General features: G+C 33.6%; 1 protein-coding gene across 2 annotated transcripts; it reads right to left on the bottom strand.

The window, feature by feature from the left end:
* Positions 1–3,111: 3,111 nt before the first annotated feature.
* Positions 3,112–12,150, bottom strand: LOC131848154 (splicing factor 3B subunit 3). 2 transcript variants are annotated; one of them, XM_059197919.1, is made up of 17 exons: positions 11,987–12,147; positions 11,491–11,736; positions 10,568–10,738; positions 10,009–10,203; positions 9,129–9,603; positions 8,722–8,879; positions 8,448–8,624; positions 7,718–8,025; positions 7,265–7,420; positions 6,840–7,024; positions 6,487–6,653; positions 5,979–6,183; positions 5,586–5,725; positions 5,101–5,327; positions 4,564–5,014; positions 3,812–4,086; positions 3,112–3,314 (listed from the first exon to the last, which is right to left on the bottom strand). In XM_059197919.1, exons 2-17 carry the CDS (start codon positions 11,714–11,716, stop codon positions 3,174–3,176), a joined length of 3,657 nt encoding a protein of 1,218 aa, XP_059053902.1. In that variant the 5' UTR covers positions 11,717–11,736; positions 11,987–12,147; the 3' UTR covers positions 3,112–3,173. The 2 variants fall into 2 exon arrangements, with proteins under 2 accessions (XP_059053902.1, XP_059053903.1); XM_059197920.1 differs by lacking the exons at positions 3,112–3,314; positions 3,812–4,086; positions 4,564–5,014; ... (4 more) ...; positions 6,840–7,024; positions 7,265–7,420 and adding an exon at positions 8,136–8,186 and having other exon boundaries at positions 7,936–8,025; positions 11,987–12,150.
* Between the last annotated feature and the right edge of the window lie 6,465 nt (positions 12,151–18,615).

The raw sequence follows: 18,615 nt of genomic DNA, 5'->3' as shown, positions 1-18,615 counted from the left end.
AATCAGAAATGCGTCAAAATTTGTCAAAGCCAAACTCATGTTATTTGCTGTCGGACTGAAATCAATAAACATATCAAGAGCTAGGAATAGTGCTTGCCTTTAAAATAAATTATTAATATTGTAAAAGTATATGTAAAAACAAGTGCTTATTCGTGAACATGAGATACGGTTGTCATAAATATGTATTGGTATACATATATTGCGCAACTCATATCTTAACTAGCGCTACTGAACTGTTTATTTTTATCGCCAGTATAATACATAAGGAATGAACATAGAAAGTAAAAGGATAATGTAGATTAGTAGACCAAAAATCTTGTACTACGAAATAAAATTTTATCTTGAAAATCTTTCTAGAAATACTACGTGTATTATTCCAGCATAAAAAAATAGTGATAGAGCGCTTTTCGTTTTTATACTATTGAAACAACTCACATTTTAGACCCTCTAAGCTCAAGTTGAATGACAAAATGGAATAGCAAACGAGCTGACGTAGTAATTTACCATCCAATAAATGTTAAGCGTCGTCGATTAATAGAATCACGGACATCACGTTATCATGTGACACCCGCGATACAACTCATGCGTTGCCATTCTAAAGGACAAATATATCACACCTCTAATTTTGTAATTTCGCTAAGTAACCAGCATCGTACAAAGTTGTTTGGCGGCGAAAATATTTTATCTGTGCCTCTAATAAAAATTTTAGTTTTTTGTTGAAAATACTTTATATACTATTCGTATATAAACTATTTTTAACAAATCTAAATGGACACGACTGTAAGCAATGAAAGTATTATAAGGGCTCAACTGTGAGCAGCAATTGTGCGCTAACTAGCTGTTCTAGCTCGGTTCAGTAATAATTTCGTGACGATTAAATTTTATTTTAATCTGTAGAATGTCATTTTAAAATATAACCGTCTTAGTGCAATAAATTTTTTCGCAATGTATGTGAAAAGTGCCAAGAATAATTACCCTCTTTTTCAATTTTGGAGTAGAGAAAATTGTGTAATTTTTGTAAAAATATTTCAATTTTCAAAATAGCGGACCATATTAAAAAACACAATGACGCGTGAGTCGCTACCGCGCATCTGGCACTTTTAGATAAGATGCGCAGGCGCGTGATTGCGCGCCTTGGCACTAAGACCGTGTTAGTGCCAATTATACACGGAACCCGTCATTCCTATGTGAATTTTAAGAAACATTTCCATGTGTTAACATTTGTTATATTGCACACATATGATAAGCATGACTGAAATTAGTTACTGTGTATTGTTATATAGTAGCGCTTTAGATCCCAAGATATACAGCCTTGGCCAAAAGTATTAGGCACCCTACATTTTACTAAAAATAATAATTAAAAACAACTTATACTTTTTGAATTGATTTATTACCATTAAATTACACAAAAAAGAATAAAAAAAAACTTAAAATCTAGTCGGTTCTTCTTTGGATTTCATTATTGCACTAATTTTAGCTGGCATGCTGCGTACAAGCATAGTGCAATCCTCCCTTATAATGGCATACCATTCTTGTACTAACCCATTTTTAATGCCGTTTTCGATGTAGTACTATGCTCTTTAATCTTGCGCTTCAAAATGCTCCAAAGATGCTCAATTGGGTTCAAATCTGGGGGCTGTGCTGGCCCATGCAACAAAACAATGTTGTTTTCAGTAAACCAATATATCAAAGTCGCTGACTTATGACAAGGTACATTGTTTTGCTAGAATATAACTCCGTCTAAGTTGGTATCGTCGAAAATACTCGTTTGCGAAGGTATAAGCGCAGTTTCAAGCACTTTTATGTACTTTTCGCTGTTCTTATGACCTTCACAAACAAACATTTCGTCAACCCCTTGAGCATCCATGCAGCCCCAGATCATTACGCTGCCTCCTCCGTGCTTTACCGTAGGTACAACGCAATCTGAATGGTATTCTTCGCCCACACGTCGCTTCACGAAGGTCACACCTGGCGTTCCAAATATCTGTTGAAAAATGAAAATAAAAAGTTTTTTTAAACTACCCTAACTTTTATTATTTCAGTAAAATAAATAGTTGACAATGATTATTAATAACAAAAGCAGTAAAATTTACTTACTTCAAAGTTAGATTCGTCAAACCACAGCACATTGGCCCAAACTTCCTCACTAAAATGTCAATGCCATAGAGCCAATTCAAGCCGTTTTCTTTTGTTAGCTTCTGAAAGCCAAAGCTTCTTCCTGGCTTTGTATCCTTTTAAGCCCGTTTCTTGAAGTCGTCTTCTGGTGGTACGAGCACTTATTGGCTTTCCAGCCTCTTCGGACAAAGCAGCAGCAAGGTTTGATGATGTTTTCTTCCGATCTTTCATAGATTCGCGTATTAATTTTCTATCCTCATGCTTCGAAGTCACACGTTTTCTGCCTGTTTTTGGATTAATAGCATGACTGCCAGCCTGAGTAAACCATTTGATGGCAAATTGCACGGCGAATCGCGAACATTTCAGTAACTTAGTAATTTCTTTTTGCGATTTCCCCTGTTCATGGAGAAGTTATATTTTTACTAGATTTTCCAAACTAATTTCACTTATTTTCGGTATATTTAAGTAAATTAGGTGTCAATTTAATCACTGAGTTAGATATAAAAACTTGTTTACTAGTTAGTCTTGAATACAAGTGACCAAACATTGACTAATAATAATGCAAAAAGTCGAATCCTTTCTTTTCAGTCACCAGGTGTTTTATGACCATCAAAAATAGAGGTTTGCTTTTCTAAGAAGGTATTTGTGACCCCGGTATGCCATCTAAGATAAGCATTTTATCATTGTTCAATTGGTAAACATGAATTGTGCGCTTTTCTGGGGTGCCTAATACTTTTGGCCAAGGCTGTATATGTTTGGGTATATTTATATTTAATCACAATTAATAAATAATTATTCTATGACATAATTAGTGTAATTCTTACTATTCGTTATTAAATAAATAATTTATTTGATCCTCCTATATAATGTTATATGCCTAGTCCTTTCTACATGATGTAATAATTATATGAGGGTAATCCACTTTTCTAACGAGGCCAGCAGGAAGAATACATCACGCAACAAGCTGGAAATAATAAAAATATGATATTTCTTCCAAATGCATTGTATTTCTTACAATTAATTACAACATACACTTAAATATTATAATATAAACTAAATTAAAATGCATATCTGGTTCTAATGTCTTCCAGTTTTTTTGACACTTCAGCTGGTGTTCGCTCTAAGTCCCCAGCAATGGCTTTTTGTTTTTCTGGATCCAATGAATTGAACTGTTCACAGAGATCCCCATCTATGACATTCTAGAACAAAAGAGAAGTAATATGAGGACTATTTATTCAAAAAAATAATTAAATAGGGTATAATGGTAACAATATAAAAATTGTGTGCAAGTCCGACTTCTATTTGACTGATTTTTCATTATATCATGTATACTGTATAGATTGTTCGTCCCAAATACTACAGGAGCGCCAAAAAAACGCGCGCGACTCTCAGGGACGTGGCCGGCGGCAGCAGCGTACGGCCTCCAGTACGGAGAGCTTGTGCGGCACCGCTCACCGGACATATTCTACCAACAGTGTAACACAGCTCATGATATCATTATCATTAGCTGTTGACTTACTGTTGATATATTTCTTGACTTTTATATTGGGTCTGCACAAAATGTGTAGCAAATCTGTTCTCGATACTCCAGTCTAACATTTAGATTAAGATATTTCGAAATTAATTTTGCTTGCTCAATACATCCAACATATGCAAGTGCACAATTCTAAAATGATATTATAATGTGAAATCTTACCTTTACTGGATAGTAGTAACTTCTGAATGACAAATGGTCTCGACCACAAAGTGGTGAATTTTCACTTCTCATATGCATCTCTAAGTGCTGGAAGAAGTCATGGTCCTCTCTTGATGTGAAGGGAAGTAGTACACCGAGGGATCCACTGACAGTAGCATACAGAAGAGCTTCAGAGCCCCCAGGAATTAAGGTTGCTCTCTGTAGTGACGTCACAGTCTCACCAACATGGAAGTTTATTACTATTTCTCCTTTTTGTGATGCGCCATTTAAAAGACCTATGGAATTTCAAATTTATAAGAAAAAAAATCTTACATATTCTATCAGAATTCCATATGGTTTGAGTCAGATTAAAATATAGAATCATTTAAGATTATCATAAGTCTAGCATGTGTGATTTAGATGGTATCATCATATCTGGCAGAATAGAAAGTTCTTCTACATTCCCTAAGATTGGGTAATCGAGAATGCTATTAGAATTAAACACTTGTATAGAATTCAACGATGATTAAAAAAAATTCCCAATTTTGCAAGGAAATGTGATTATAGCTGGCAAGGCTGATCACAGATAGAAAAAAAAAATTTGCAAGGAATTATGTATGATATGGGAACGATTATAGTGACCCTAATTCAGTATACAAGTATATATTTGTCTCCACAAATTACAATAAGATGCAGTACAAGATTATATTAGTATGCAAGTAAGATGTATTATTGTGTATATTGTACTGTATTATATGCATAAGTTTAATTACCTCTGTCCCATAATGCCTTATTTCCAGTAGGGTCTTCATCAACGTCATCGGACACAGACTGTGGTAGTCTCATAACAGCAACATTTCCAAATTTATCTGACATTGCAACTGTGTCGTAATCTAATATGCAACTATTTGTGATCCACCGTGGGTTAGTGTCGTCTGCGAAAATGATCAACTGGTTCTCTCGTTTCTTATATTTTACACATAATACTGATTCTTGAACATCAGACACATATATTCTTTGTCCAATAGTTTTGATATCGGCTATAAGGTTTGGTATATGTCTGTTTTCGCATTTGCGTAATAATTTTCGTCTGCCAATATCATATAGTCTTAGCATACGACCCACTCCAGCTAAAAGTTTGCCATTAAATGCAGCTACTGCACCGGGATATTCATCTATGGGAGTTTTGTGGACTAACTCCAATTTGCCAGTGCTTCCGTATATCTATAATTAAAACAAATTCATTAAAATAAATCATAGTAAATTTATAATGTGATGTAGTTAAAAGGTAAAACATGAGTGGTATTTACCTTATAAACGTGTAAACTGCCTTCTGAACAAGACCTGGGTGAAAGAACCATATCTTTGGCAACTCCAACAACTAAATGTGGTCGTCCATGTTCGGCATGTGCGCTCCATCGTAGAATACACATAGAAACTGCAGCTTCGTTCTGTTCAAGAGGTAGTTGGAACAATGTGTTGGGTTGACCACCACCAATTCCCATATCCACAACTCTAATCTGTGATGCCCACATTCCTATAAAACAAAGATATTCCTCATATAAATATTTTAAATATTTACTTTATTATAAAAATTAGGAATCTACAATGGTTGATGTGATTGTTTCCCATACTTGAATCAAATGACTCACAAAGAGATCATCTGGGATTAACGAAGGGATTTTATATCGCCACATCCGATTAGAGCCAGTATGCTTATCAACATATACTGATCTTGCCCAGAGAATATGGCTGTCGGGTAAAAGTTTTTATTAAAAAAAAATGTTATGCATACCAGTTCCTGCTTTTGGTGAAGAAAATATGTTTTCTGGTAATATATCAGATAGAAAAGCGTCGGCCATTTCACTTGCAAGCTGTTGTTCTTCAGGACCGCCACCGGCAGCTGCTTCGCGCATTTCTTGTGCCATTTGAACCCTAATAAAAAAAAAACTGTTGTAATAAAATATATCTAATTTATAAATAAATCAATATTAATAGTATTTTATTTAATCAGGACTGCAGGTTTATCAACATTTTTTTTTTTTCAGTAACGTGTGTGTTAAGGTTTCATCATTTTATACACTTATCTCAGGCCACTAGTTACTTTATGTGATAGACAGACAGTAGAATTTAAAATGCCTTAAACAAGCCTGCTTATTATTTAGTTAAGGCTATGTAGGTCCATTACCTTCTTTGTTTTTTCATTTCTTCAGTATATGAGTTATGATCAGTTTCCAGAATAACTATGTGGTTATGTTCAGTGTTTATTACAAACTTCCTAGGAGTATAATCTAATGGCAAGTAAGTCTGGTTGAAAACGGCACCTAACTTCTCTAGTGCCAAGATTCTCAGTGTATTGGAAGAGATTGCTACGATACCTTCAGCACATTGTTCTGTAAATAAATTACGTAGTTATTGCAGTGTTAGATCATAATAACCATACTATATAATAAACTCAAGGTAAATTATTTTTGTCCACGACATGGTTTTGCCACCTTCATAATCTGAGCGACTCCAGTTTGGCTATGGAATATGCCGCGTCCGACCTCGACCGCAAGCGGGAAGTCGGTATGATCTGCGACGTTGTGAGCACATCACTGCATGTGGCAGCTACACTCTACCATTGCAAGGCATCACCCGAAAGCAAAACCACGCAATTCGTCGATTAAATAAGACATAATTGATTGCTATTTTACCTGAACTAAACCCAGCAGCATATTCAAGGCATTCATATGATAGAGGTGTTAGGTGGAACCTGTTCTGATAGTGGTAACCAAGCCATGTTCTGGACGATACAGCTAACACAGCCTCATTAGATTGAACTCTTACTTTAAAGAGTTTCACAGGTCTAGATCCTAGGTATCTGAAACAATAATAAACTTTTAATTTTTTAATGTACTAATCAAAAAGGTTACCATTTTGTTCATAATGAGTACCTCAGATCTGGTTAATTAATCGTCAATGTATTTCAGATGAAACACGGAGCGAAAATGGTTGACATCATTGGTAATATAGTATTAAAAACCAAAAGATTCAAGTGAATACAAACCTTGTCCTTGTATCTGCCAAATCCCCGCTCACCGAATCCAATGTGGTTCTGAGTAACACACCATTGCTTAAGCCAATATTAAGATGTAATGCTGATTTAGCTCCTGATTCAAAGGGTTGTTCAACAATGCATAAAGATTCAGCACTGGCTGGTAACGCTTGCATCGAACGTGGTGATAAACAGTCCTACAAGAAACAATAGTTATATTGGAGAAAGATATTTTCTTTATATTTGTATAGAGGGATGGTTAACTCAGCGAGTTTAAGAATAACGCATTTTAAGGTTGCTGTAATCATGGAAAGATCAGTGGTGTCCTTTTATCATCATAGTAATGGTAATATATATATATTTTCTTTTCTTTTTGTAATATATATTTTCTCCTTAAAGTAAAAGACATTGATTTCACTGAAATCAAGATTTCTTACCGATGGGTCTAGTGAAATTATCCTCACAGTATTATCATTCAATCCTACTGCTAAAAACCAAGCTCTTTGTTCTCCAGTAGCCACTGATCCCAGTGCCATACATGACACATCTGATGACAACTTTTTCCTTTCAGTATATTCATTTAGCTGGCCAGTCTGTAATAAGGAGTAGTATTAGTAGATGTAAAATATATATAACTTAAATGATTTGAATATGTTTATATTTTTGTCCACGACATGGTTTTGCCACCTTCATAGTCTAAGCGACTCCAGTTTGGCTATGGAATATGCCGCGTCCGACCTCGACCGCAAGCGGGAAGTCGGTATAATCTGCGACGTTGTGAGCACATCACTGCATGTGGCAGCTACACTCTACCATTGCGAGGCATCACCCGAAAGCAAATCCACGCAATACGTCGGTTGCAAAGAAATAACGTAGAAATATTTACTTACAGGATCCATTTCGAAATAGACTAGTTCGCCACCTGTCAATGCTATCACAACCTGTCTCTGATTGACGGCGCATTTGACAATTGACTTTTTCCCTGGCGCCTTCCATTCATTGACACGTTTATCCGCACGAATGTGTCGTATACCATCAGGGTATACCTGAACAAGGGCGTCATTACCCAAAGCATGGCAACTAAGTGTAGGCGTTGTACCCAAGAAACCAGAGTCTGTCACTTCTTCGACTGTCTCGCCAATAGAGAGTACAAGTGTAGCGTTTACGAATGATACAATGATGTAAGAATCATATTCCTCTGCAACCAACAGAAAAAATACAAGATAATGTAAGATAGATTAGGATTTTTAAACATTTTTCTCTCGTAACAGCGGCTCCGGTGAAGTTAAATGCGTGTTGGTTGCCTACCTGTGCGATTGTCGAAACCATCTCAATTTGATCATCGCCGGATAGTAGATTCTGAAAAGAAAAACCACTGGTGTTTATGTATGACAAACAACCAGGGTTTTATTAGTAATTTGTTGATAAAGAGGAGCCTTCATAAGTGGTTATTGTGACGTCACGGTTTGTCAGTAACACGGACCAGAATTATAATCATTAAGCTCCTATTATTACCTATATCAGTAAGGAGACATTGACTTAATGCTACTTGGTTAAATTTTTTCAAATTTTAATATCTCTAATTAAATAGTTACATTTCATTATTGTCATGAGACTTACCATCCTTATGGCGTCTGACAGTCCATACAGCATTGGGAGAGCCCGGTAACTCTGAGACTGCCATTTCTGCTACTTCTAAACCATGCCTCAGAGCTCTTATAGAGGATCGTGGGCCTCGTCCACACGCTAAGTAAACCTGAGGTGTATCTTCACCTGCTAAATCTGCTACATGACATGCTAAAAGAAAAGTAGTGTTTAATTATATGAATAGAAAATATACTTACAAGAAAATAATTATGTCTATAATTGCAATAATAAAACTTGGTTAACTTACCTAATACAGGGGATAAAGAATCCAATTCATCAACCAATACTAAATTCCTAAGAGGTCGTGGTGCAAAGAAGAAAGTATCACCTTCTTCTAAAGGCATAGCAGAGCTAAATTCTGGTTCATCATCTTCATCTCCCAAGTGAGCAATTTGATATAAAAAGCTGTAAAAGAAAGTAAATGTTCCTTATCTTTTTACTAATAAAACTATGTAGTCTATAGAGGGCACTTGTACATCTCATATCAGTGTGCACGCACCCCATAGTAAAGGGAGGAACCTTGGTTCAGAGATTGCTTATATAGCATGTGTCAAATATATGCAAGCTTGGAACAATCCACACTTACAGGTTTACATGCATGAATATAAATCATGTTTATTTATTTATTACATTAACATATAAATATTTACTTACTGGTTGCCAAATTCAGAGGCCACAAATAAAAATCCAGTTTTTAAGACACACATAGAAGAAGCTACAGGTACAGTATCAAAATATTTCAACTTTATCTCGGTTACCATGTCTTCATCAGTTTCTATAGTTATTTTGAATATGTCTCCTTGTTCAGTTTGTGCCAAAAAGAAAAACATTGACTTTGTTTTATGAGTAGCAGAGCAAACAAAAATCATTCCTCTTTCTGGATCATCTAAATCATTACGTCGTCGTGGTATTGGACATCTAATATCATGCTGGTCACCCAAATTCTTATATGTGAGATAGTTCTCAGAGCAGATCAATACTCCAGAGGGTCCATCATTGCCACCTGGGACAGTTATAAGGAAGTTTGCATGTTCCTCTAATGGTTCAGAATATTTTCTTACTACATGATTTAATCCCAAGTCTAATTCATAAAAAGTTAGTGTTTGCTGGGTTTTCTGAGCTGCTTCACCTGAGGAAAAATATTTCTATGAATTGTATTGTAAATAATAAAAAAAATATGAGCAATTGACAGAGAAAAATCATATAAAGAGGATTTGACGTCAATGTAAATCGGAAACACGGACCTCAAAATAATCATTGTAGATTTGAAGTCAATTTAAGTATGTGAAATTATTTGTTTTCCTTTGTATAATATAATAAGCTTGCCCAATTTTTGGATAAGGAATCTGATTGAACCCTATGCAGAATATCAATGTTTAGAGGTCCCTCTCACACATAGGATTGTTATGTTTCAACTAATTTGTGACTATACATAAATCTAGTGTATTTGGAGAACATCAAGTAAAACATTTGTACTTATCAAATAAAAACAGATCAATTTATTTTAAACCCTATAATATATAGCAACACATACCTGAAGGATCGCTGTCTGCTTCTTCATAATCAATTTCAAGACAAGCAAACATAGGGTTCTCAAATCCTACATCAACACCTACCATATGGTAGACCAATGTATTGGATTTGTGGGCTTCTAATGGAGAGGAAATTGTCAACCTAGCCTCCGCATCTCTGTTCAATATGTAGACTAGTTTCTGTTTTTCAATGGCTCCTACAATATTGGGTATTTATTAGCAAGTGTTAATATATTACATTTTTTATATCATGGCAAATGGTAAAATTAATAAACTTAAAGAAACTACAAAATATATGTTATAATATAATATTTCTTTTATGGCAGTAGATTAATTATTTAAATGTAAAGTTCACAATTAGGTATTATAATATATGCTTTAATAATAAAAACAGATCAAAATATGACTATTCAAAAGTGCTTGTAATGAGTTTATTTGAATAAAGATTATTTCTATTTCTATTTCTAGAAGTTAAAACAAAATAATAAAATAAAAACAAAAAGTTACTCTTTTTAAAGAGTTTGTAAAAAGTTAAAAAAAAAATATACAATGATAACTTACCAATCATAACAGCTCTGCCTTTAGGGTCAATAGCTAAATATTGTCCTGGAACAATTCTTCGGCATCCTGATTTACCAAAGGTTTCTTGATGAACCTTTTCTAGAATATTTTTGGCAGGTATGTACTCCAATATCACAATCCTACCAGAGTCTGATCCAATAACAATATAATCTGTAACAAAAGTATAATTCTGACAAAAATGTTCAAAGGAAGTATTCTATAATAATTTGATTAATTTTTGAGTAATATAGACTATATGACAGAATTGTAATTCTAGGTCAAAGGACAGTGGTCTATACGAAACATTCAGATATTTATTGGTTAACTAATATTTTTTAATAGGTTGTAATTTAAATAATATAATTATGTATAAGTACTATCTACACAAAAAAAATTGAAGTATCTGTAATTTTAAATTAATAGCTTTTTACTGAATCCATTTGAAAAGTCTATATGGTACTTACATAAAAATAAATTATTGAAAATAATTTTGTCAGTAATATTTTTGTCACTGCTAATCTCTTTAACAGTTGGGACTGATTTTGATAGGACTTTCACATGCAGATAGCTAATGTAATAAATAGTAATTTGAATAAAAATGTTTACTAGCTGTAGCTTCATCCCCGAAGGATGTAAGTACTTTGGGGATGATGTCATGGCTCATAAACAACTAGGTATGGAATAAGAGTGGTAACTGTACCAATGCAAGATACAACTTGGCAATTACAGAGATTACTAAGAGCGACGCGCTGGCTTTAATCTTTGCATTTAGTTATACCACACAAACTGTGTAAGTGGATGCATGGAGCAAGACGATGCAATACATTTCCATTTTAAATCTACATCAGGGTACCGTTGAAAAGTTATTAAGAAATCTGCTCACAAGTATAAACGTGCACGTGGCATAAATAAATTCCAGTTACCTTTTGTGCCGCCAGTGAGACGAAACGACATCATAGAGCGAACAACTCCGAATATCTCCACTTTCATCAGAGTGTGCACTTTGCCGGTATTAGGATCTGGACGAAGAAGCTCCAATATTTTGCCACGAGAAATCACTATTTCTTGCTGTTTTGTACCCGAAAAATTACCATGTACAGCGTGGGTAATGGCTGTTGATCCTTGTAAAGTCAAATTATAAAGATACATCGTGCCGGTCTAACCTATCCCTGAAACAATTATTAGGTTATTACTTTGAAGTTTCTGATAATTTCGAAACAAATCAAGTTTAAATCTATTGTAATGCCTGTAACTGACGAAAACAGTGAGTAATTAATGCTTTCGAATGGGTAGGCTTATTATTATAGCACTAATATTACGACCATGAAGGATATAATATCATTCGTGGAGATACCTCTAGTGCAAAATAATGATAAAACAAAGAAATATAATTGATATTAATTAATATTTGATTCTTACCTTGATAAAAATATAGCAGATTGCCGCAATGCGGCCCGATACTATTTCGGGTATCAGCGAGAACACTCCGGACAACAGAAGTAATCAAAATGGCGGAAAATGCCATTTCACGAAGTCAAGTAGATTCGGTACGCGATAACCAATCAAAAAGAAGCATTTTTGGGAATGGCGTCTACTTATATATGAATCAGTGTTGCCATTCTTTACATTATAATATAGAATATCACTGTTTCGATCTACACTAGCGCCATCTTTTGTTCCATAGATAATTTAATAATTTACACGATGTTTTGATCCATATTAGCCCCATCTCTTGTACAATAGATTAACTATTAATTTAATAGGACGACAGACATGTTAGTTATCTATACAGATAAGTGACTTCTACACTAACCTTCTATTTCGAATAAGTAATAATAGATGGCAATAATTACCTGTTGTCCATTCAATTTAAATCTAATTGTCGTTAAGTTCTAGCAGTGGTTGGCAGAATTACTAAAAATAGTAATGTGACTATGTTACATTAAATAAAATCATTATTGCGGGGCGCCCTCTTTCACTGAGGTCTTCGAACAAATGGCCTTAAAAAATAAAACTAAGTTAAAGTCATAGGGTAGGATTCATTTGAGATATCTATATTTTTCTTTTAATTAATTTTATCCACAGTTCCGATTTTATATAAGTGCTGAGGGCGGTACAAGAAAATTGATCTAATCGAATCGAATCTATTTTTTTCATTACTCTATTAGTTTGTGGTTAAGTAACACTGTTGCAATAAGTGTTGAGTTCGCATTATATCTCCTAGGTTAGGTATAATATATTTAGGTACCTACCTAGGTATTTTATTTGTTTATTGTGAATTATTTAATTGACATTAATTTATTCAATCCAATAAAATAGATATACTCAATTAAATCTGTTTGCACTTAACTAAGAGACAGTAGGTAGGTAGTTTGATTTTAGAAATCGTTAACAAAGAAGTAGTTTGTCATTATGTTACAACTTTGAATAAATGTGAACACCTGAAGAATGCTCTGTGGGATTTAAAATTCCAATACGTATTTGTGTACAATTGGTAGAGGCCCGCTCCATTGTGGCGCGTCTCTCGCATCTTTTACATTTTGTGAGTGCGCCAGCCGCCAATGGCTCACAGACTCACATCTCACAATGTATCCGCTATCCAAGTCGGTAACGATCGACGCACCTGAGTATTCGGAGTCGTTTCGGTATTTCGCTTCGTGCGGCGATCTCTTGATCTTGACGTTTGAATAATATTTTAGAGCCAATGACGCCAGATTATATCTATTTACGCTGATATAAATTACTATGTTCATTTCTTTGCATAAGAGGTTATTAAACTATAAAATATCGTTATCATAAAGAATCATAAAAAAGATCATAAGTAGTTAATACTTAGGATTATGATTCGCAAGTTTTGTTTCGGTTTTAGATGAATGATATACATATGGCAAAAGAAAAGTCAAATTAAGCTGCTAAATAAGTACGTACTTTCTTAGACGAACTAATAAGTATAAATAATCAATATAAAACTTATATATCTATATATAGTAGATATAATGTTTTATCAATATAAGTAAATTATTTAGAAAAAATGACTAGTTACAAATCAAATCGAGGGGATGTTTCATTATTCATAAGCATCTACATAAATTTATGCAGTGTCTGAACTTGAAGGGTAGGTATAATTTATTTTATAAAAACGAAATATATTACTCGATTGTATGAAATGTACGGGGCGCGGTACCTCCTTTTTAAATAATTGTTTATCACAGCGTCGCCTTAATAGTAAGGTTACAAAAAATATTATTTGATTTAATATACTTTTTATACTGAAGAATCTTATCAATTAACCGAGGTCTGTGAACAGTCGTGGAGGCGAGCGCAGGCGCAGGTCACGATCTGCGCGGGCGGAGACGCGCACGTGTGCTCGTGTGTCTTGTATGACTTTACGGAAACTATCTTATGTATTTCGTTATAAAGATCAAAATTGAACATAAAATTTGTTTATGAAGCCAAAGAATGTAATTTTATAGGTATCCTGTTAGTCTCAGAAAACAAGATAAAAACAATAATCGCCAACAAAAACGTAGTGAGTGGTTTACTATTTATTTATACGTAATAGGTACACGTTGTATAATGTTTTATAGGGTACATATACCTACCTGTTTTTTCAAATGCCACTAAAAACAAAACATGTTTTTTCGTTTTACACGTTAATACTACAGGAAATAAAATTAATGCCAACATACCTACGATTTTGTTACATAAAAAATTGTAATAGTGAACAAAATTAGTGTTGAATTATCAATTAATTACAGTTCATGGAATAAATAAGCATACATGTACAACCGCCACGTTCGATAAGTCCAAAACCAGTCCCAATATCACAAAAATGTGTCTAATAACTAAATTATTATATAAATAAGAACTTAATTATTCGAAGAATTATTGCGGTCTCATAATCATAAAATATTAATTATATGGAATAATATTAATAATACATTATTCAATCGGATCATTTGGTGCAAATAAATAGGTAAGTATTTAGATCTTGTGGTGGTATTTGTCTTTGGAATACGTTTTTATCTTCATTCTCCAAAATATTTTCAAAAAAGCAAAAACACGAATACACATTAGAGATAAGACATAGGAATGTAATGTGTATTTATGAGACATTGTTTTTTAACCACCACTAAAAATATTCTTTAAACGACTGTATTTTTATGTATTCAAAGAAACTTTTAAATATGTGGCCTTTAGGATTCTGTAGTTTAGTTATATTACATAGTCGTTTTATTTAAAAACTACTCAAAAAACTAATTGCAATTAAATGAACTGCGCCGTTTGACATATTTTATACTCTTGAGTTATACTAGCAAAGCATTAATTCCATATTTCAAGTATCGAAACAATACTCGCTCAGTTTAGAAATCTTATTCAGTTTAATTTTGATTACGTTTCAAAAGTACAGTACTGGAAAAATGGATTACATTCATGTGCTGCTGCTGACAGAGTAAGATCACACAAAGTCCCAGGCATTAGGAAAACCTTGTTTTCTTTATGAAAGTGCAAAATCCTCGTTAACCTATAGGTATATTAGGACACCACAGATATATATTGTGACGACTCAGGCGTTGCCATTCTAGAGGACTAAGTAGGCATTAATGCCCGTAATTTTACTGCTTACAATTATGTATTATATATAGTAACTAGCTGTTACACGCGACAACTTTGAGATTATCTTTATGGAAATAGTATTTTGAAATCTTTGATCCGAAAATACACAGGCAGAGACACTTCTGAATTTATAATATTAGCAGAGATGTACAGGTTTAGATGCACCGCGATATTTACATTACCAATTCTATATGGATTTTGATGATTATTTGTTACTTTACTCATGTGTAATTAAAAATACGTATTATGGTAATTTTGTCCTAATTAAAAACATTCTTATGCACATTAAAAAACCAAATTTATATTTTCATATAATTCTTGATAGGCCTTGTGTGACTTGCTTTCTGAATTAGATTATTGAAATATAGAATTTATAAACTTAATCTTGTAAAGCCGGTCAGTCAGGCAAGTTCAGTCCAGTACCAGATTATGAGCGACAGACTGACAGTGAAGACTGACGATTGACTCACAAATGTTTGGATACGGCGCGTGGCATTGTCTTTGTCTATAATGTTTTGTCAAACATAGTTTCGTGGAAATGAATAGCATGTTTATCGAAACGAATGTCTTCGTGTTGATGCAACATAGCCGATGACGTTATGTGTCAGCAGTGGCACAATTATTTTGTCTAATTGATAAGTAAGTCATTTTAAAGCGTAATGTTAAGTAAGTATAATTTTTAATTATCAACTTCAGAGTCGCTTGTATTGTCATGTATGAATGAGACTAATTACGATAGCGGATGAAAGGAGTTATGTGTATCTATGGAAGAAGGATGGTTATTTAGTATCTCAAGAAGAAGCTTAAATGAAAACTGTGTGTTGTGGGTAGCGATAAGATTACTTTTGTACACAGATGCAACTTCAGATAGATACAGAACTAATATATAAAGAAATCGAAGGAACAAATATTGTGCTTTGGGTACGGCATTTCTACATGAGGTTTGTTTACATATATTTTCAATAGTATCAACGCAAAATCGATGGTACAATTTGACTATAAGATAAGAGCACAGATACTGAAATTGTACAATTTCATCTCCTTGATCAATAGTTTCGTATAGGAATGCAATATCCGCCAACCCTAAATCCTATTGTAAACATTCCACTAGCGCCCCGCCAATCCATAACTTCATTTATGCAGATTGTACCTACCCTTTTTAGGGCTGTAAAATTGCAATTTATTCTAGTAGCATCAGGTATTACAGTATCGTATCAGGTATTATAGGGTTAGGGGAACTAAAGGTTTTCATTTTCATTCAGATATATACCCCTAAGACCTAAACTCAAGAAAATTAACTTTCTAACTATAAGCTCCGGTCTTGGTAAGTATACAACACAACAGTGTAACTATGAGACGTAGTAGTAGGAACTACTTCAGGAATCTAAAACTGAGTTGTTTTGCAACTCAGAGTTGCTAAATAACTTAATTTTAGATTTCTATTCCTTCTTATTAATCAAGGTTAAATGATTTTTATTAAACATATTTTAGGTTTATGTTTCATTACAAATTCGAATCGTTTTCTAATGCTCGTCTACAATATAAGTATGTAAGTAATCAGTCAGATCATGCACTATTCAGGTCGTGAACTGGTTCGAATGAGACTGGAAAACATTAGAATGATTTTAGTAAATTACAGATATAGCTTTATTGGTTTGAATTACGAGTATTCTCAATTACTGTATCATGGGAATAACAAATAAGCATGTAATAGTGTAGTGTTAATTATACGTCAATATATTTAAATCCAAGACACATATATTATGTACAAGAATATATTACAATATACAAGCATTAGGATGAGTATTTTTAGTATTATGTACATAAAATTATAAAAATTACATTAGAAACTAAATTATTAAGACATATTAGATCACTAGGTGTGTCGTCTATCATTGCTTTAGCGACTAGGAAAATTAAATAGAAGGAAGTAGGTAATCTGTTTCCTTAAAAAATATATACTCAATGTTTAGGTATATATATATAAAAAAAAAACATTAAGAGATAACCCTAAATGCCCCCCGTAACCAGATATGCACCAGGCCCTCCTTTAATAAAACATCTCGATAATGAAAAGTCAGGCAGTCATAGAGGGTGGCGAATTAACCCTCGAACGAAGCTGGCTTTGATTCAAACCATTCTAGATTCTACGCCCTCCGCCGAGTCACTAAAATTAAATGATGGCATATATCGAGCAATAAATATCTTAATGATATGGAATCAGAAAGTATCTTCACATTTAGGTTGTGTTCGTAAAGACCTAACCGCCAAGGAGTGCAAAGAAAAATGTGTTTTAGGGATTTTAACGAAGGTTCTAGATGGTATTTTTAATTTTAAATAAAAAGCAACTCGTGTATGACTCGAAGACGACATTTGACATTCATTGCGTTTTATTCAAGTCGGCACGTGCGGGGCCACCTGTCGCTGATTCTGCACTTGTTCAAATTGTGTAGCATTTAATGAATAAAATGCATAACGCAATTAGGTAGGTACTAGTGGATACAAATTAATGTTCTTACATACTAAAATCCGATTAGAAGTTGCTTGTGAATAAATATTTTTGAAATAGATAAAATATTATGTTTAGCTAAAAGAAAGTGATATATATTACAGACTCAGACACCAGCTTTTGCTCAGCTCACAGCAATAGTTTGTAATAATATTTTATGGATGATGTCGAAAAATACTACATGTAGGTAAGTATTTGTTGCTATCCAAGTTTGAGAGGAAAAATAAATAGATAAATTATTTGCAATTCTTTATAGTAACACTCAATGTCAGAATTAGAACACGTTAAGTGTCGCCTTAAAGATGAATTTTGTAGTTCAAATAAATACAGTGTTTAACAGTCGGTAAAGGAGAAAGTACTGTTAGTCTTGCTTAGTCTAAAATAGGCAATAGATTGTATTATAATAAGTGTCTATGGGATTTGTTAATCGATTCGTGTCGCGTCCAATGTAAATGCCGGCGCCGGATGCGACCTCCCAACGACAATACATTGCAGTTACAATAAGAATTCAAAATGGCGCCTCTTTGCTTTATTGCTTACCCGACGCTTTGTACCAGTTATTACTTCCCGTGAAGAGTTACGTGGAACCATTATTTCATTGTCTGGCATTTACGGACGTACTATCAGTGAGTGCATATTAAATAATTACATATACAGGCCACATGCCACAGAAGCATTCATAAATATATTTAGATAGCTGTTCATGTAAATAGGATTTACCATCTATAAAAAAATACTAATTAATTTTGTCAAAAGTCTAAATAAAGTATTCTTATACAAACTTATAACGAAATTATCACTTATACCTATTAGATATGTCAAAAATAAAATTACACTAGAGTACATACATATACTACTACACTAGAGAGACACTAGTATTTTAGTTTTTAATAAGTTTAAAATCGATGGACTTACAAATAAT

The sequence above is a fragment of the Achroia grisella genome, unplaced genomic scaffold, assembly GCF_030625045.1.
Source record: "Achroia grisella isolate CSIRO2021 unplaced genomic scaffold, CSIRO_AGI_Agris_v1 utg546, whole genome shotgun sequence".
NCBI classification, from domain to species: domain Eukaryota; kingdom Metazoa; phylum Arthropoda; class Insecta; order Lepidoptera; family Pyralidae; genus Achroia; species Achroia grisella.
Note: the sequence above shows the minus strand (reverse complement) of the source record. Positions and strands in the feature narration are given on the sequence as shown.

Excerpts from the sequence above, each read along its gene's own strand:
- LOC131848154 (XM_059197919.1), bottom strand. The coding sequence starts at position 11,716 with ATGTATCTTTATAATTTGACTTTACAAGGATCAACAGCCATTACCCAC. Across the intron at positions 10,204-10,567 it reads AGGCAGAGCTGTTATGATTG|GAGCCATTGAAAAACAGAAA; the intron begins GTAAGTTATCAT and ends CCAATATTGTAG. Across the intron at positions 6,654-6,839 it reads TTGGCAGATACAAGGACAAG|ATACCTAGGATCTAGACCTG; the intron begins GTTTGTATTCAC and ends TTATTGTTTCAG.